The 18,461-nt window shown below is 54.9% G+C and overlaps 7 protein-coding genes across 7 annotated transcripts; 3 read left to right on the forward strand and 4 right to left on the reverse strand.

Moving 5' to 3' along the window:
- Positions 1–115: 115 nt before the first annotated feature.
- On the reverse strand, positions 116–2,082 carry B0H18DRAFT_1047136 (uncharacterized protein). Its single transcript, XM_048030826.1, has 6 exons — positions 1,888–2,082; positions 1,621–1,852; positions 1,227–1,600; positions 1,118–1,175; positions 923–1,085; positions 116–443 (listed from the first exon to the last, which is right to left on the reverse strand). Exons 1-6 carry the CDS (start codon positions 2,013–2,015, stop codon positions 289–291), a joined length of 1,110 nt encoding a protein of 369 aa, XP_047886276.1. The 5' UTR covers positions 2,016–2,082; the 3' UTR covers positions 116–288.
- A 282-nt stretch (positions 2,083–2,364) lies between these two features.
- Positions 2,365–3,920, forward strand: B0H18DRAFT_1087959 (DnaJ domain-containing protein; the record flags this gene model as incomplete). The annotated part of the gene is made up of 5 exons (XM_048032215.1): positions 2,365–2,572; positions 2,611–2,843; positions 2,900–2,958; positions 3,074–3,324; positions 3,376–3,920. The coding sequence occupies 5 exons, from the start codon at positions 2,365–2,367 to the stop codon at positions 3,918–3,920; spliced, it is 1,296 nt and encodes a 431-aa protein (XP_047886277.1).
- Positions 3,921–4,150: 230 nt separating this feature from the next.
- Positions 4,151–4,445, reverse strand: B0H18DRAFT_1125932 (cytochrome-c oxidase subunit VIIa; the record flags this gene model as incomplete). Its single annotated transcript, XM_048035085.1, has 3 exons — positions 4,151–4,206; positions 4,268–4,290; positions 4,348–4,445. The coding sequence occupies 3 exons, from the start codon at positions 4,443–4,445 to the stop codon at positions 4,151–4,153; spliced, it is 177 nt and encodes a 58-aa protein (XP_047886278.1).
- Positions 4,446–4,490: 45 nt separating this feature from the next.
- B0H18DRAFT_1047147 (protein phosphatase 2A regulatory subunit PR55) lies at positions 4,491–6,969 on the forward strand. Its single transcript, XM_048030827.1, has 8 exons — positions 4,491–4,811; positions 4,877–4,974; positions 5,037–5,187; positions 5,240–5,533; positions 5,589–5,753; positions 5,809–6,070; positions 6,124–6,376; positions 6,432–6,969. Exons 1-8 carry the CDS (start codon positions 4,727–4,729, stop codon positions 6,471–6,473), a joined length of 1,350 nt encoding a protein of 449 aa, XP_047886279.1. The 5' UTR covers positions 4,491–4,726; the 3' UTR covers positions 6,474–6,969.
- A 579-nt stretch (positions 6,970–7,548) lies between these two features.
- B0H18DRAFT_1047149 (uncharacterized protein) lies at positions 7,549–10,073 on the reverse strand. The gene is made up of 6 exons (XM_048030828.1): positions 9,346–10,073; positions 8,650–9,285; positions 8,312–8,587; positions 8,145–8,255; positions 7,994–8,088; positions 7,549–7,946 (listed from the first exon to the last, which is right to left on the reverse strand). Exons 1-5 carry the CDS (start codon positions 9,662–9,664, stop codon positions 8,030–8,032), a joined length of 1,401 nt encoding a protein of 466 aa, XP_047886280.1. The 5' UTR covers positions 9,665–10,073; the 3' UTR covers positions 7,549–7,946; positions 7,994–8,029.
- B0H18DRAFT_1147026 (anticodon-binding protein) lies at positions 9,887–11,916 on the reverse strand (the record flags this gene model as incomplete). The annotated part of the gene is made up of 7 exons (XM_048035698.1): positions 9,887–10,387; positions 10,442–10,730; positions 10,790–10,977; positions 11,021–11,103; positions 11,159–11,612; positions 11,669–11,807; positions 11,855–11,916. The coding sequence occupies 7 exons, from the start codon at positions 11,914–11,916 to the stop codon at positions 10,349–10,351; spliced, it is 1,254 nt and encodes a 417-aa protein (XP_047886281.1). The 3' UTR covers positions 9,887–10,348.
- A 13-nt stretch (positions 11,917–11,929) lies between these two features.
- B0H18DRAFT_1047155 (emp24/gp25L/p24 family/GOLD-domain-containing protein) lies at positions 11,930–13,112 on the forward strand. The gene is made up of 4 exons (XM_048030829.1): positions 11,930–12,123; positions 12,186–12,268; positions 12,327–12,734; positions 12,788–13,112. The coding sequence occupies exons 1-4, from the start codon at positions 11,997–11,999 to the stop codon at positions 12,815–12,817; spliced, it is 648 nt and encodes a 215-aa protein (XP_047886282.1). The 5' UTR covers positions 11,930–11,996; the 3' UTR covers positions 12,818–13,112.
- Positions 13,113–18,461: the final 5,349 nt, after the last annotated feature.

An 18,461-nucleotide genomic window follows, 5' to 3' on the forward strand; every position in this document is an offset into this window, starting at 1 on the left:
TGCTGAGACGGAGGGGTATAAGCAACACTGACGAGGGGGAGCACGACGGATCCTCTGCCGCTGAGAGGACGACCAGACAGACTCGAGGATGGGACGGAGGCAAACAAGTTGGCGGGACACAACAACCTGCCTCCGCCCAAACAAGCGACCGTCACCACATTACACAGGCGCTTGTCACCGTCGGAAGCAGTTCGGCTTCGTAGAATCGTACAGTCCACCATTTCGTCTAGCAATTGCCCTCAGCTACTAGTACATCCTGACACAATCCCCGTCTGGACAACGGCCACCCTACGCATACGACCGCACTTTCGAAAAGTGGAAGCCCCGATCGTGCTTCAGCGGCACCGGCGACACCTCCCCGCTCTCAATGTTCACCGAGTCGTACGCAAGGAAGTTCAGGCGGTTCCACCGGCCACCGGCCGCGAGCGCAGCTCCAGCGTCATCTGGAACGCGTGCCGGCAGATAGAGCCTGGGGGCGGGCGCGGGTCGACCAGGGACTCGATGTACACGGTCGTACGGACAATCTCCAGCTGCCGATGCTTAAACCCTGCAGTCGTGATTAGGATCGTCGCCCTCGCGGTGCAAGCTCATACAAACCTTCGCGTGCAGCGTGGGCTTGAGAACCGGGATGATCTCTCGTGGCTCGGCCAGGGACAGGAGGGAGATCACCTGTCCGTCAGATAGAACCGCCTGGTACGGCAGTCAACACGACACTTTTGGAAACAGGTAGCTGGGGCTCACAGAACCGGTGGTATTGCACTACGTGCGTGGGCTGCGTATAGGAATGAGTACCGTACTCGAACTTGAAGTCTGGTCACTGAATCACGTACATTGATCCACGCGTTCTCGCTCACCCCCGATCGCCTGAACAAGACAGCGAAGTTAGCGGATCATCCTGCAGAGTGTAGAGCGGACTCGTTACAAGTGGTGTCTGCTGCGCCGGCATTCACAATCCCTCCTCCATCATACAGTACGACTTGGAACGAACCCGCTCTATTGGGAGATAGGACATGTACATACGTGTAGTGGCAAATCGCAATGTATACACCGTCCAGCCGCACACGAGGATGTTCGATATACACCGTCTATGGTCTCCCAGGTAGCTGTTCAGCAGCACGTCCAGCTCCTCCATGTCGCGTAACTGTGGGGGTTTGTAGATAGCTTCCACAAACTCTCTGAAGCGAAAGTATGAGGCCAGTCCCCGAAAGATATGTTGCTGGGCACACCTCCAGATGCTCATGTCCAGGGTCAGTACCCGAGCCTTGCGGCTCACCAAGGCGAAGCGTTCTAGAGTAGTCGTGTTGAGCTTGCGCAGAACCACAAGGAGTACCTCGACAGGCAATTTCTGTATCTCAACAGACTGTTGTTCGTCCTCCGGCAGAAACTGTAGATCGTGTGGCCATTCCGCCATGATACTAGCCAAGGAATCCTGCGGGACCGCATCTCCACCTTCCTTGGCCGGGACGACAGCTGTATGAATGTCTGACGCCTTCAAGCCGTGCGTCACTTCATCTACCGGGTCTCTCTTCGCGCTCGAGGTCGCTTGCGCAGGCTGCTCAGCGGAGGGAACGGTTGTCTTGGCGTAGAACTGTGCCTCGATCTTGTGGTAGGCCCGGTCACGTTGGGGTCCATGCGGAACGCGATGCGGTAGAGCTCGAGGGCCTCATCGAGGTTGCTCTGCTGCTCGCAAAGCGCGGCGCGGCGGTAGACCTCCACAGCCCTTTGTAGCTTGGGGCCGACCGGCGCAGAGGTCGTGTCTGTGACCCGGGAAGCATGGATGGGGTGGTAGTTCTGCGCAGGGTGCACGCTCGCCTGAGGCAGGACCTCAAGGGACCGCTCTTCGGAGCAGCCTCTGGAGAGATGTGCTGTTCTGGCGCGGTGCCCGACCCTCCTGCGGCCTTGGACGGACCTACCGCTGCCGCCTTCTTCCTGCGCACTTCCTCTTTCCATGCTTTGCGAAATCGAGCGAGCTCCTCCGAGGATTCAGCAGGAGAGGAATCAGTCTGAGCTGTCATGAGCTCCGGCACTGCCTGTGTCGGGAGAGCAGCAGGAACAGAGGCTGAGGATTAGAGAAGAATGAAGTGAGGGCGAGTGGCTGCAGTGGCTGCTCCGTCAGCGACAGTGCGCTCATTACGTAATGACATGCAGATCGAGATTCCTCCGCCATCGAGATCCAGAGAATGAACGGTAATGAGTTGTCCGCATTTGGACTTAACGGCCGAAATCAGGTTGCGTGCCTCAGCGAGAAGCCCATCTCCACGTCTCCGCATCGACTCTGTGCAGCCACCTCCCTCTACAGACTGATCGCTCTCGTACCCGCCGGTGCGGCAAGGCCTACGCAGAGGCCGTTCCCCCTCCAGCACGATGGAGAGCAACAAGGACGAAGCCCTCAAATGCCTCGCAATCGCCCAGCGGCGCAGGGACGCGGGCGACCTCCCAGGGGCCCGCCGCTTCTGCCAGAAGTCCCTCGCCCTCTTCTCGACGCCAGAGGCGACCAAGCTTCTCAATGCCATCGAGGCCGACACTGCGTCCGCGGACTCAGCCGAGGCGTCGTCATCGAGCTCGAGCGCGGGTTCGAGTTCGGGTCAGCCGTTCGCGTCGGCGACGGAGGCACACCCGTCTGCGTCGGGCGCGCGACACCGACATACGGGTCCGCTGCGGGATCTGGGCCGAAGGCGAATGGGAATGCGGCGAAGGGCGCGGAGGAGGTGAAGCGAGATTACACGCCTGAGCAGGCGGCGGTGGTCAAACGGGTGCGGGCGTGCAAGGTTACGGAGTACTATGAGATTCTCTCGGTGAAGAAGGATTGTGAGGAGGCGGAGATCAAGAAGGCTTATCGTAAGGTATGTATGCCCCCCTCGGGCTCGGCGGTGACTTACAGCATTGTCGACTGCTTTAGTTGGCACTTTCGTTGCATCCGGACAAAAACGGTGCACCAGGAGCAGATGAGGCCTTCAAGTGTGCGTCTTGGATGGCTGTTCTCGTGTCCTGTGCTCTTCGCTGACATCTTGGCTTGCAGTGGTGTCGAAGGCATTCCAAGTGCTGTCCGGTGAGTGCAGTTATGGCTCAGCAGGAGTCATGTCCCCCGGTCTCACCACCCTTGCATAGATCCGCAAAAGCGAGCCGTGTATGATCAACATGGCTCAGACCCAGAATCGCGCTTCAGCGGCATGTCATCTGCTGGTCGTGCACCATCAGGGTTCGCCACGACCAACGGATTCAGAGGCGGTGGATTCGAGGGCGAAATTAGCCCCGAGGATCTGTTCAACATGTTCTTTGGTGGCGGTGGTGGTCAATTTGGGGGCGGATTTGGCGGGGGCCCTGGTATGTCCCTGAAAACGGTCCATCAGGTGTTGACTGATCATATCTCCGTAGTCTTTTCAGCATCGTTTGGTCCTGGTGGCTTCAGAACGACGAATGTACGGACCAACATGCGACAAGCACCGCCACAAGCCGCAGAGCAGCGGTCAACGTTCTTCCAGCTCCTCCCGCTCATCCTCCTCTTCGCCGTCTCCTTCCTCAATTTCCTCCCCAACCTGTTCGGCACGCCCGCCACGCCCGACCCGCGCTTCTCGTTCTCACCGTCAATGCGGTATAACATGGAGCGGCAGACGGGCGGGCTGGGTGTCAAATACCACGTCAACTCGGGCGAGTTCTCAGGGCACCCGGTTGCGGCGGAGCTGGCGCGCAACGGGAACAAACCCGGGCCCGAACTGAGCAGGTTCGAGAAGACAGTGGAGCAGGTGTTCACGCAGGACCTGTACTCGCAGTGCCAGCGCGGGCTGGACGTGAAGCAGCGGAAACGGGACCAGGAGCTCGGGCTGTTTGGGCTTGGGACGGACTGGGAGAAGGTGAAGCGCATCGAAGCGGAGCCTGTCCCGAGTTGCGAGCAGCTGAAGAGCATGGGTCTCATCAAGTAGATGGTGGCTTGGGTAGGGCGACGGACATGCGTGTAGTGATATCCAGACTGGGGATATAGACCACCATACTCATTGGCTATTTACTTATTGCTCATTTCTATGTTTATGCACTTCGCTGTACTGTATGGCCGGCGTCATTGGGCAAGTCGTAGGTCGCGCATCCGATGTGAAGCACAGACACGCGTTCAAATGCGGATTGCAGGGGCGTAAGACATGGGTACAGTGTGCATCTATTGCTCCTGCTTGGCGCGCTCGAGCCTGAGGTAGAACTCCTCCTGCTTCTGTACTGGAGGAATCATGAGCGCCGGTGAGGTAGAGGGGCGAAAGAAGCGGCTGGGAAGCCTTACCGGTCTTCAGATGGACACCATACCTGAGAACGGAGAGTCAGCGACTGGAAAGTCATAACGGAACGCGACTCGAAACGGACCAGAAAGCGTAGCCTGCGCTGATGCCCATGCCGAGGGAGACACTGAGGTCGAGCCAGAAGCGCTTCCTGAGCTTTCCGGTGATGGGTGCGATGGGCATGGCGTGCGAGAGGACGAGTGGGTGCGGGTGGGCTGCTGGTCGTTGGAAGGAGGAGGAGCGGAGGGCAAAGTCGGAGGCCAGGAGGGGCGCCACGGGAGCCAAACAGCGGCAAACACAGCCTCGAGTGCCCCAGGTCGTCGATCGACTCGCGTTCACCGCATTCCAGACTCTCCCGCGCACGCCCTCGACCCCGCACTCACCGTCCGCCTCGTCGCCAACGCGTCTCCACCAACCTGCATCTACTCGCTTACCCCCCGAAGCCAGCCATCACGGATACCGCCATGGACCAGGACGCGTCGGGCTCCGGCGGATGGCGCTTCGCCCAGTGTTTCGGTGACAAGGGCGATGTCGAGGATATCACAGAAGGTCCGTGTCCTTGGGCTTTCCGGAACGGGTACGGTGTGCTCACTGACTAGCTGCTCGTAACTCAGCGGACATCATCTCCGCCGTCGAGTTCGACTCGACAGGCAACTATCTTGCGACAGGAGACAAGGGTGGGCGCGTCGTCCTCTTTCAGCGCAATGAGTCGGTGCGTAACCCTTCCTTACCATCCGCTGCATCAACTCACGAGAACGCTGTTCTTCGGAACAGAAAAAGGGCTGCGAGTACAAGTTCTACACGGAATTCCAGTCGCACGAACCCGAGTTTGACTACCTCAAGTCTCTCGAGATTGAGGAGAAGATCAACAAGATCAAGTGGTGCAAACGACAGAACGCGGCGCACTTCCTCCTGTCTACAAATGGTGCGAGGTGTCGTATGACCGTCACTCACGGCGCACTCACGGCGCAAAACAGATAAAACGATCAAGCTCTGGAAAGTATTCGAGAAGTCGCTGCGGGTGGTATCCGAGTCCAACATGCACGATGGCCAGCAAACAGTCGCACCACCATTGGCCGCGCAGGGCCTCAAACTGCCGCGCATGACACCGCAAGACCAGATTACCGCCGCAGTGCCACGGAAGGTCTACTCCAACGCACACGCATACCACATACACTCGATATCCGTGAATTCTGACCAGGAGACGTATATCTCTGCGGACGATCTGCGGGTCAATCTGTGGAACCTGGAGGTCAGCGACCGCAGTTTCAGTGCGTTGCCTGTTCAGTGGATCTCCAATCAGCGTGTGCTGACACATCCCTATAGACATCGTAGACATCAAGCCAGCGAACATGGAGGAGCTGACAGAAGTCATCACTGCGGCCGAGTTCCATCCAAACCACTGCAATCTGTTCATGTACTCAAGCTCGAAGAGCAACATGAAGCTTGCGGACATGCGTGAATCAGCATTATGCGACCGTCACGCAAAGTGTAAGTACATCTTTGTCGTCTGACGGTCGGTATGACCTTACAGTACGGACGGCAGTGTTCGAGGAGGAGGAAGACCCATCGAATCGGTCATTCTTCTCCGAGATCATCTCATCGATCTCGGACGTCAAGTTTAGCCACGATGGGCGGTACATTCTCTCGCGGGATTACTTGTCCCTCAAGATCTGGGATGTCAACATGGAGTCAAAGCCAGTCAAGACCATCAGCATCCACGACCACCTCCGAGGGAAGCTCTGCGACCTGTACGAGAACGACTGCATCTTCGACAAGTTTGAGTGCACCTGGGGCGGGGACGACAAGTACGTACATACACACGCTGTGTGTGAACGGGATGGCTCACGGCGCGTGACAGGCATGTGCTGACGGGATCGTACCACAACTACTTCCGCATATTTGACGTCGACGACAGTGGTGACGTCGTGCTGCAGGCAGATAAGTCCGCGTTCAAGGCGAAGAAGATGGGCGGCCCCCTTCCCGGAAACAAGACCCCCGCGAAGAACGGTGTGCGGCCCGGGGGTCTGCGAGAGAACATGGCCATGGACACGCTCGACTTCAACAAGAAGATCCTGCATTCCAGCTGGCATCCGAGAGAGGACACCATTGCGGTGAGTGGCGTTACGGTCTTCCGCCCGCGTGAAGGTCGTCTGATGAGAAACGCAGATCGCGGCGACGAACAACCTGTTCCTTTACAGCGCTGCGTGAACGCCGCGTTGTATGCATACCCTTTATGCCCTGCATGCACATGCTCTCTATGATCCATGCACGCCATACACCCTCCGCCCACTTCGCACACCTACCCGCCGCCTATCATCGCCGGCAGAGCCGAGACTGACGCACCCAGATACCGAGACCATCACTGGACGGACTACCCCCATTCACACGCATTGCATGTCTTCGTGCATCCGCCCCGCCGCTGCTGTCCTTTCCCTCCCCTTACTCCTATTTAGCGCTCATTCTAATGTCGCATCCGCGCGACGTCATCATCATGGCTCTGCAGCAACCGCATCCTACTACTGTATATATTCACACCCGCGTGCGTCTCCCCCTCGGTCTCTCGTCCCCCGCTTGACTTGGCTGCACCGCACCCCTGCGTCGTCCGTCTGTATCTTACCGCTCATCATCACTCGTTACCGGTTGGGGAAGTAGAAGCAAAGAATGTACATTGAAGATTGAAGCGAATAAAGGCTATTACATATCTCGGACGGGCTACGACGGGACTGCAGAGTGTTCGTCGTCGGCCATGGCCATACTTCTGAGCTCCGGGAGCGACGCGCTTTCGCCATAAGTAGTACACAGATGGGAAGAGCAACCATGACGGATGTCCCGTCCTCTCAAAACATCATCCTCGAGGGGTAACAAAGCAAGGTAGACGATCTGCTGAGGACGAGTGAACTAATGTTGCCGTGTCGTTTAACGCCTGAGTGATGGGACATTCGCCTCAGACGTAGATATACACGGCGATGCAGCGGAGACTTCGACGGGCATGACGGATGCGAGGCCAGAGTGTATGGATGTGAAAAATTGGAACGAGTTGATTGCGAGCATGGGACATCGTTGTGGTGAACGACCACAAACTGTGCAGCGCTGCCGAATTAATATATAGTGGCGAGGGTTACGTAAGACTACTTTCCCACCAGTCTGCACCCTGCCACAATGTTCGATCGTTTCAATGAACCTTACATTTCTGTGGCAAGCTTCGACATCTCAAAAGGAGAGCAGAAAAATCTCTATACATTCTATACATCAGTCTCAAACAAAACATTCAGAATTTGATTGGCCTGTTTGGAATCTTTCAATCGGAAAAGATCGATAAATTCATTCACCAGCACCGGAAGTTACACACAAAGTCCCCTCGAGGACTAGGATGAGCACTCGCAGAGCACCTGAAAAGGCTCCTGATTATCACAGCTTCAGTGCAATAAGACTAGCATTACATTACTGGACAGTCTCACAGCATGAGCGGCAGTGTACAAAGGAATGGCACAGCATCAGGTGGAAGTTATTCACAAGGACTGGAAAGTCCAGTACAACTGGGGTGCATGATGGTCACTGGGACGTCAGTCAGCCAGCCAAGTACATGGAAATGTGCGTAAAATCGTCTCGGGAGAGTGGAATAGCTAAGCAAGGTGTCAGGTCCGTACGCTCATTATAGCGCTCAGCGGTATGTAACAATAACTGCTTCTGGTTCAGCACAGACGATGGATTCACGTTCACCTGCATACCTCAAGAAGATAACGTTCTGGTAGCGGAACGGGCTATCAGTGGAGGGTAAGGGCGACCACGGCCAGGATGGACCCCATTATCGCAGTCAATAGCACTGGGTCCATGTAGTTAGACCACGTAAAGCGGGAGTCTGCGAACGATGCGACGTACCAGAACCGACGTTCGCCTTGCTCAGGCTGCCGCTGCTGTTCCCAGAGCTACTGCCACCAGTGCTTGACGCTCCAGCGGACAAAGACCCCGTATGGGTCGCCTGCACCGACGCTGCCCACAGTCAGTCAGCATCCATCCACACAGGAAAAGAAGCCGGCACGACGCACCAAGCGGGAGCGGGTGGCTCGAGTTGTCGTTCGTCTCGAGGTACGCGTTCGCGAGCGGCTCGTTGAGGCACTCGACGATCGGCGTCATGTTGTACTTGGGCGTGTGCGCGAGCGCCTGCGGGAGGATGTAGCCCGTCGCGACGTCGACGGTCTGCTCGTAGAGGTCGTGCTCGAGCACGATGAAGCCCGTGTCGATCTTCGTCGAGTTGTCCATGATCGCCGCCCAGTTGTCGAGCACTTGGAAGACGTTCGTCGTGCCCGCGGGGATGTCCCAGTCTGCCCGTCGCGCGTGTGAGTCGTTCATGCTGCTACATGTAGATCAAGGCTAGGAGACTCACCGTTGGTGTCGAACGTCTGCGAGGAGCTGATGCGCGTCCAGACGATGGGTATCAGGTTCATCGCGGTCGAGATGGCGCGCACGCGGTCGTCGATATCACCGTAGGGCGGTCGCCAGTAGACGGGAGTGACGCCGAGGGTGTCCTTGATGAGCTTCTTCGTCCAGCCGAGCTCGGCGATGACTTGCGGGGTCGTCTTGGTCGTCATGTACGGGTGACTCCACGTGTGGACGGCGACCTGGTTGCCGCTCATGTACTCGTCCTGGAGGATGGCAGGGCGCTCCATGATGCGGGAGCCGATCGCGAAGAATGTGGCGCGGAGGTCCTGCTGGGCGAAGTACTGGAGGAGGTTCGGGGTGTAGGGCGAGGGTCCGTCGTCGTAGGAGACACCCCACGCGTTCTTGGTCGGGCAGGAGGCGACGTCGGTGGACCGCGTGCAGCCGCCGCAGGTCCACCAGCAGTTGGTGGAGGCGTTGGCAACGGCGGCGGTGTTGTTAGCGCAGGCACCGGGGTTGGTGACGGGGATGTCGGGGATGTCGACGCCTGAGTTCATAACCTCCTGGATCCATTGCTGGACTTCGTCGGAGTCGGTCGGCGGGGTCTTGTCGAGCGTGGGGTAGTTTGACGGGACGGGCAAGGCTGGTCGCGGAGATGGTTAGTTAGAGAGTATTACATCATATACACGCGTCGGGAACGCACCGGACGGGAGGCCGGGGGCATTGGGGACGTAGGTCTGCGTCGCACTGGCTTGGTACGTTGTCGAGAGGGCGATGGTCGACTGTGTCTGGGCAGTGCCGGTCCTGATCTCGGAGAGAGGGATGGCGGTGGGGTTGGTAGAAATGAAAGAGAACGTCACCGTTGACGGGAGAGCAGAGCCCGCTGACCCGCTCGCTACCACCGAGGACGCAGCGGCTGCTCCGCTTGTGCTCGACGCGGCCTGTCGTGCATGATGGTTGGCGGCGTTGTGGGCGGCGACGAGCGTGGGGAGGAGGAAGACGGGGAGGGAGAAACACTTCATGGCGGAAGGCCGGGTCGTGACGGTTCTGAGGAAGAAAGAAAAGCTACAGGCCCCGTTGAAAAACCAGCAGCGGGCAACGCTTCACACGGACTTAGTGGTGCTGTTCAACAACAGACTCACCACAGGCTTGCCCGTCCGTCCGTCCGCAGCTGTGATAATCATCTCGCCTGCCACACGCTGCCTGCCGGTCTCCCGCCGACACGGCCCCTGCCATGCCTGCAGGCCTTTCGCGCTCGGTGTGCATCCTCTGCTGTGCGGTGTGAGAGAGGAGGTCCGTCTCACACTTGCCCTCGGCTGATCGACCTCAACGCCCTCGGCCGCCCATAGACGCCCATTCCAGCCACCACCGTCACCGGTCTCCTTTCGGCCCTTTGTCATACCCACAAATTCCACCCACTGACAAAAAAAATCAGTGGCGGCAATAGTATCGTTCCGCACCGCACAAATGAAGCTCCTTAGCTTGGTACATAGCCCGAAGCAGCGACACTTAGCACCGCTGGCCGACGTCGGAAAGCTTAAAAGCATATCGGTGTGGCCATCCCACGTACAGAGGCGCGGCGATCGCCAAGACAAAATTCTTAATTGCCCGTGGACAAGATCGACACATCGACTGTCATGTAGCAAGCACAGAGAAGGAGCCAGGCACGGTCTTCGCTTCCTCGGGCGACTCGCACAGGAACGTATTCACAGGAAGAACGTCCGCCGCGTCGTCTCCAGTTCCGGCTACGAAAGGCCTTTTATAAGTGCGCATAGCAATGGAACACCGACTTAACATACCTTCCACATCCAAAGGAACTCGTCCGTCGTGTTCGGATCTTGCTTTTGTGAGTGAACAGTCTGCTCCTGGTCATCCTCGGGATGTTCGGGCACCGGGTCCGTCTCCATGTCGCCTGCAGCAGCCTGTTCGCTATCCGGAGACTCCCCAAAGTCGTCAAACTCGAGCGGCTTCTTCGGATCGCCGTTGTTCATGACAGCGGGCAGCCCCTTCTTGAGCGAGCGCAGCTTGAGCGTGAATCGCGGCCCGATCTCCTGAAGGGCGACCTTCTCCGTAGAGCGAAACGCATATCTGTCGAAAACTGGTATCAGCGAGCTGCTCCGTGGTGATTGAGCACGAAGGATACGCACCGGTGCCGTCTGAAGAACAGGAAGTCACGCTGGTTGTGCAAAGTGACCACCTGCCGACCCTGGAACTCAGGCATTGGAGGGAACAGGGTCTGGAACAGCCGTCCGACCGTGTGTCCGAGGCGTGTCACGAAGCCGTTGAGCACAAGTTCGGGGAAGTGGTCTGTAGGTCGAGCGTGTCCCTGGAGAGACTAGTCAGCGGTGCAGTTGAGAATCGTGTGCCGATCGACGAACGCGGATTTTCTTGGGAAGTTCGATCGACGTTAGCTTGAAGTATGCTGTAGGGCCGCCTGGGAGGTAGATGATCGTGATGGCGTCTGAGAGACAAAGGTTAGGTCGAACGTACGAAGAGCGACATGGTAGCATACACACTAGGCTTTTTCGTGTCCTCATTCACCACTAGCATATGGCTGTATCCCCGCCCTGCCGCCCACCCCGCTATCCTGCCCATCTCGAAGCCCTTCCCCTTCTTCCGCCTGACGAACTCCGCACCCGGTAGTATATTGACCAGCTCGTCGCAGAAGTCATACGTCACCCGTGTAACTCTCGGCGAAGTTGTGATGAGGACCTTCGGAGGTACGCTGGGGTCGATGTCCCCGGAAAAGTAGGATGCGAAGGGGTCGTTGGCGAGGTCAGCCGCGGACTCGTCTGTGGGCTGCTGTTCGGGTGGGTGAGCCTCTCCGTGCTCGGCGGGCGTAGAGGATGAAGAGGCCTCGGGCTCGTCCTCCGGAGCGGAGGAGGAGGCTACGGGTTGGGCGGTGAGGAAGGAGGGGTCGAATACGCGAGTGTTGTCGAGGGTTCGCGGGACATTTTGTTCTTTCCGTTTCTGAGAAGGGCAAGGGATGAGCTAGAGAAGTGGAGAAACGAGCGGGCAGAGCGCACTTTCTTTGCTACCGGATCGGCCGCCTCTACTTTCGCTAGGGCGAGCCGCCGCTGCAGCTTGTCCTGCCGCTTCTGCTTCTTCTGTTTCCGCGCGACTTCCTCCCTTTTGACTTTGTTCTTGATGACTGAGGGCTCGAATCTACAGTAGGCATTGTAGTCGAAGACCAGGTAGGCAGCTAGGCTAACGTTTGGGTTACGGTGAGAGTGAGCGCTAGCAGAGAAGAGACGCCCGCCCGAAAGTTAGACATTCCCACGGCTGTACACGCTCACATCGACGCGGACGACGGGCAGCGCGACTCGTAGGCCTGCTCACGCCCTCGCCACGTCCATGCGCCCCCTCCACCTCTGCGCCCTCCTCTGCCTCACCGCTTGCGCAAATGCACTCCATTTCTACTTGGATACCGACGAGAAGCGCTGCTTCATTGAGGAGCTTCCTACCGACACCATTGTAGAGGGTATGTGGCGAGTCTCCTGTGACCGGAGTGCGTGCTCAGGCCGACACCACGGACGTCCGCAGGTCACTACCGAGCGCTGGAATGGTCAGAAAAGGACCAGGGGTACGTCGAGAACCCGGAGCTGGGAGTCCTTGTGGAAGTAGATGTGCGTCGAACTTGCTCGAGCTCGCAGTGTGCCACGTTGACCACGGGCCGTCCACCAGGAACTAGAAACGAGCCACAACGTCGTGAAGACGCGCGGCCCACCGGACGGCCGCTTCACGTTCACGTCGCACGAGGCGGGCGATCACTCCATCTGTCTCTCGGCGGCGTACCCGTCGTCCGGGTCGTGGTTCGGCGCGACGCACGTCCGGATCTACCTCGACATCGTCGTCGGCGCGACGAAGGCCGACACGGAGCACGACCGCACACACATCTCCGAGCTCTCCTCGAAGCTGCGCGACCTCAATCAGAAGCTCGAGGACATCCGCCGCGAGCAGCAGTACCAGCGCGAGCGCGAGTCCAACTTCCGCGACCTCAGCGAGTCCACGAACTCGCGCGCGGTGTGGTACAGTCTCGCCCAAATCGTTGTGCTGGTCATGACGTGTGCGTGGCAGTTGAGGCATTTGAGGGTATGTCGTTGCGGAGCTTTGGGTCAAGGCTGGTTGGCTGATTGTCTGTCTAGCGGTTCTTCGAGGACAGGAAAATGCATTGACTTTTGGCATAACATGTTTGGGCCTGGACTCCATATGTAGACTATTCCTCAGCTATATCTTACCCTGCAAAACATGTTGTGGTGCAGGTGTCATCAGTGCGGAAGACACTTAAAATCAGGTTGCATCTACCAGAAGTGAGTGAAAAAGCTGAGGCAAGCACTGAGATCTACCGGGGTGTATGATGGGACTTGGACATGTAATGTAGATATGAATTTGAATAGAAACATTGGTGGTAGGAGCAAATCAGATGCACAGTACATAAGGTTATGCAATGTAGTCTATGACAATGAGAAGATAGTGTGCACAGTATTATACAGGGCAGTGTGCCTCTTGGTGACATGTGTGACATAGGCAAAGAGTGGATATACAAGTGCAGGCTTGAGTGATGTTATTGGACAAAAAATGCCTGTTTTGAAGTCTACACTGCTTATTCCGAAAAACCTGACTGAGGGGCAAGAAGTGCCAGCTGGCTCAGGCTGCACCCAGGCATCAAGTGGGTCTGCTGTTGAACAAGGAGTGATGTGGTGTAGCTGAAGCCACAACTACAAAGGAGCAAACTAAGGACTGTAGTTATAGAGGGCTTACAAAGATCTCTGAGACTGCTGAGAGGGAGGCTCAGGAGGTGTAGAATGAGAGGAGAGATTGTTACATCACAGGGGCATCCAGCCCAGTAAGATAGGGCTCATACACAAGCATCCAGTGTGACATCTGTGACCTGTGCGTTACAGTCATGGATAACCTCCGTCACCAAGACTTATCCAAGCACCTGATTGCCATTTCGAGAATGTCTGAATGCACGTCGTGCATGTTCAACTCGGAGGCTCAGGCTGGAGCATTGTATGTAGAGTAGACTATGTAGTATGTACGCCAATGAGTAGTGTATACTATGTGCATAGCTAGAAACATTATAGGGACTAGTAGCAGTATGCAAAGTAAGTGCTAAGGTTACAGAGTGTTCAAGTCCAACTGCGAGTCTGAGTCAAACTGCTGTAAGATAGAATCCAGAATCAAACAATGTCCATGGTGACTTTTGTTCGCCCAGGCTGCCTGCACCCCGTTGAGCCCCTTGCGGTATGTGTCTGCAAACCGGAGTGAACAGTTATGATAGCGCCACATGACTGTCAGCGACACTGACCCGAGTGCAGACAGGACATTGCGCTCGAGGTCAGCCTCGCTGGAAGAAGCTGGATACATATGATAGGTCCTCTTGGCACTCCCCCAGACTTGCTCTATAAAGTTGAGTTCTGGGTGAAACTTCAGCAGGACGATGAGCTTGACTCCTCATTGATCGCACATGATCTCGAGCTCTGACTTTACACCAGCAAAGTCAGGCTGGTTGTAGAGCATCCGGCAGCAACAGCAGTTTGCTGAGCCAGGTGGGCAGTCCTTGAACTTCTTTTGGCACTGAGCTTTCATTGCGTGTGCGTTCAGAAACCCACATTCTTCTAGGATATAAGCCATGCCAGTCAGTGACTCGGGACACAATTTGGGACACAACTTGGGATGCAACTCGGGACACGGCTCAGGACGAGACTTGGGATGTGGCTCAGGACGTGACTCGGGATGCAATAGTGCGAGAGACTCGGGACACGACTTGGGATGTAGCTCAGGACGTGGCTCAGGACGCGGCTCAGGATGTGAATTGGGATGCGCTCGGGACACAGCTCAGGACGTGGCTTGGGATGCAATGCAGGACTCCAATGCGATGATGGATTGACTGCCACAGGTATAGCATTATTGGGAGCCTCTGTTTCATCTATCTTGTTGTATTCCCCTTCACTCTGTACTGGTTGAGCAACTGTGTCTGTCAGTGAGTGCTGAGTACAATGATGTCTATCACTCACTGTTGAGGCCCAGTCCTCCTTACATTCTGCTTCTAATTGCAGCCACCTCCGCTCTGACACCTTCACATGGTTCCCAAGATTTTTGAGGTTGCGGAGGCAGCATTTGGGCATAGGACAAATATTGTATGGGCACCTCCGAGCCATGGGCGTGGCCGGCACTGAGATCAATTGAACTTTATTTTGTGCATTTCCTCTTTAGTAACAGTGTGTAAGTAGCACGTGCACTCCCTCTTTGGGAAAGCTATGCACTGCGCCCACGAGATAGGTAAACACAATTCATATCAGTCCCAGAAAAAAGAATCCTTCACACAGTTTTGTGCCAATTGTCCATAAGCACAGAACTGTGCAAACCGACTCCAAGGCAAAGTGCACACATCATTTTCATTAATTCTATGGTGTGGTGTCACACCTTCCTTACATAAGCCTGGATGCTTGTGCGTGAGCCTTATCTTATATATAGAGAGAGCCATCACATGATTGTACAGTAAGTGTAGTTGACAGAAGGTGGTTAGTTGGATTGAAAATGAGACCTTTTCACCAAGAGATAGGTTGGTCCTGATCAAGGACAAATTTCTCCTTACTTGCTGGGGAGTGGGCCATGTATGGCAGTACAATCCCAGTTGTATTGTCTGTGTCTTTGGCCTTCAAAGAAACTCATTAATCCACTCCTTGAATCTTACTTAATTGAATGCATTGACATACACTCATCTGAGAGACTACCTGCCTTCCATGCTTTACCAGAACAAGCAGTGGTCAAACTGTGACAAGAAAAATAATATTGCACCAGCCAAATTGAATTTATAGGGAGTATCATGATTGTCATGGTGCTCAGCTTGTCAACCTCATCACAGTAACACAAAACACAAGAGCATTGAATCCTGAATATTTAGTGCATTGCATGGGTATGGATAACCCATGTGGGTCATGGGTATGGGTATGCATGGGTATGGGTATGGGTAGCCCAAATCTGACCCATGAACCCATGTGACCCATGGACTACTGCAGTGCTAATCCAGCAGTAGAATATGGTAACTGCTAGTCAGATAGTCTGTGCTGTGTATACATAGACTGCTGAAGTTGTCAAAATGATGACAACAAGTGCATTACAGTGTGGGTGCCATCATGCTGACCTCATCTTTCTAACTCACAATGATAGCTACTCCAGTGCCATGTATTCATGAGCTGAAATACAAAATATGACCAGACTGAATCTTACCATGTGATTGTCCATGTTGGACAGCCAGTGATACTGTCTACTTTTGCTAGGCATCTGTGACATGGCCACTCCTGATAGCATAAGAAGGATCAGTATGGATACTGTGTCAAGGCCCTTTTGAGATGAACACTAGACCTGCAGTTCCAGCATTGTTAGTTGATTCACTAAATCCAGGATTACAGCAATGTGTAGGGCTATGATCATGCTCTTTATATGAAATCATGGTCCCAGTTGTGTCACTTACTAAGTAGCAATGCATTAAGCTCTCAATGAAAATGTCCACATCATGGGCTAGTCATGTTCATTCCCCAGCCCTATTTATCATATGTTGGTGAAAAACCTGTGACATAAGGCAGTATTCAGGATGAAGATTAGTAAATCAACCTAATATGCCCCTCTTCTCTGAGGCTAGTCTATGTGGCAGACTATTCATATTCATTGCACAATGCCAGCCTGTGTTTCAGTTAAATTGTTGTCTACCCTGAGTTTCTGCTCAATGTTGACCCACAGTAATCCTGCTACATTGGGGTGACCCATTGGGATATGGTGAATTTCAAAAGGCTCTGCCCATGGCATCACTATCCCCTATGTGTTGTGATGTGCATTTGTATATGCAGACTTGCTATCCCCCAAATCTTGTGGTCTCCCCACCTAAGTAGTGATATGTACTGGAAATAAAGGTACAGTCACTGTTTATCAGGTTCTTTAATCCTTTGTCACATCTTGGATGGATTTGTCCTATGTTACCTTGCTTTGACCATTCAATTGACCTCTCTGCTCCATTGTTCTTGCATGTATGTAAATTGCTTGCATAACAGCCTACTCCCTCATGTAGATGCCTCCCATCTAATTGATGTATGTCCTGGCTTGCAAAACTGGAAACTCCACCTTCTATGTTGTGATTGACCATGCAGTGGGGTTCCAAGTGGTAGCAGTAGATATGCACCATAAAACTGTCCTGCTTTGCTGCCCCATCATTGGACTGCAGGCTGTCCAGGACACTGTTCAAAGAGAACAGCCCCTAGTCACATCCATCTCCATGGCCCAGTGTCAGCTCTGTGGGGTTATTCATCCAATTGGCAAGCCAGTTGTGAGTCTGGTCTGAGCTCACTTGGCCAGTATGATACTGATCAACACACCCCATATCTTGCCAATTATGTTACCCATCATGCAAAATTATGAGTACAATGAACTGCACATAGATCTACCCATGATGGTACCCATACCCAAGGTACCCATGATACCCATGCAAAACCCATACCCATGCCATGGGTATGCAACCTATGGTGGTATGGGTATGCCCTCAGACACCCATGGGTACACCCACGCTATGCACTATCGACCGTGAGCAAACCATTAGTCTGAGACACTGTGTTCCGCCAGGAAGCTGTCGAGCGCAGCGCACTCGGCGACCAAGGAGCCGGCGAGCCAGATGTCGCTCTCGGGGCGGTAGCCCCACCATCAACGAGATACTGGAACCCACACCCGCGACGGCATCATCCAGTATTCACTCGATCTCCCACTCCTGTTGGCTGTCTTCCGTGACCACCGGTCCGGGACGAGGGAGTTCGCGACCAGGGAACAAACCGTTATTGTTTTGCCGATAAGGTTGTAAGAGGGAGGAGTGGAAGGTGTTAAAGATGTTCATCAACTCCGGCAGATCCAGAGTATATGTCGATGAGTCAGGCCAGGCCTGAATGACATTGTAAGGACGTCGTAGTGCACCATGAATTTCGCCACACGATGATCGCCTTGTTGCATATAGTCACGACACCGGTGAAAGGTGGACAATAGAACGGGATCGCCCACACTGTAGGGGATTTCTGGAGAGCGATGAGTGTTTGCAGACAAGGCTTGTGTCGTCTTAGCGAGGAGTAGATTATCTTGCACTTCCATACAGTACGTTTGATGCAACGGATGAGGTCAGCGGCTTGCTCAGCGGAGAGACCAAACTCCGTGGCAGTGGCGCTGACAGCGTCATTGAGAAGAGGTGGAATCAATCGAGGAGAGCACCCAAGACGAAGTTGGAATGGGGTGAAACCGGTAGAGGCATGTACCGTGTTCATCAGCTGGAAACAAATGTGCGGCAATGCCTTGACCCAGCCAGTCTGTTGACGGGAGACGTGGTACCGCAGCATTTGGATGAGCGTACGGTTTGTGCGCTCGCTAGCGCCGTTGGTTTCGGGGTGGTACAAGGAAGACATCTTGATTTTGATGCCAGTAAGCTGGTGCAAAGCTTTCCAGAATCGCGAGATGAACAGCTTGTCGCGATCCGAGACTATATCACCAGGGAGCCCGTTTTCGCAGTACTGGTGGACGAAGAACAGCTCAGCAAAGTCCTCGGCGAGATATCTGTGCAGCAGGCAGCAAAGTGGAAGTCCGAGCCCAGACGACAAGTCATTGTCGCAATACAGTTGAAACCATCATCGTCAGGCAGCTGCCCGATGAAATCAATGGTGACACTTTCGCCGCGACCGTCAGGCACTGGTAGAGGGTGCAAGGGGCCGACAGGCTTGATATTGAGGGACTTGTTCCGTTGGCACGCATTGCAGGAAGGGACGTACAGCTCTTCGAGCTCTCGAT

The sequence above is a fragment of the Fomitopsis serialis genome (genome assembly GCF_022376445.1).
Source record: "Fomitopsis serialis strain Sig1Antser10 chromosome Unknown B0H18scaffold_174, whole genome shotgun sequence".
Lineage (NCBI taxonomy): Eukaryota > Fungi > Basidiomycota > Agaricomycetes > Polyporales > Fomitopsidaceae > Fomitopsis > Fomitopsis serialis.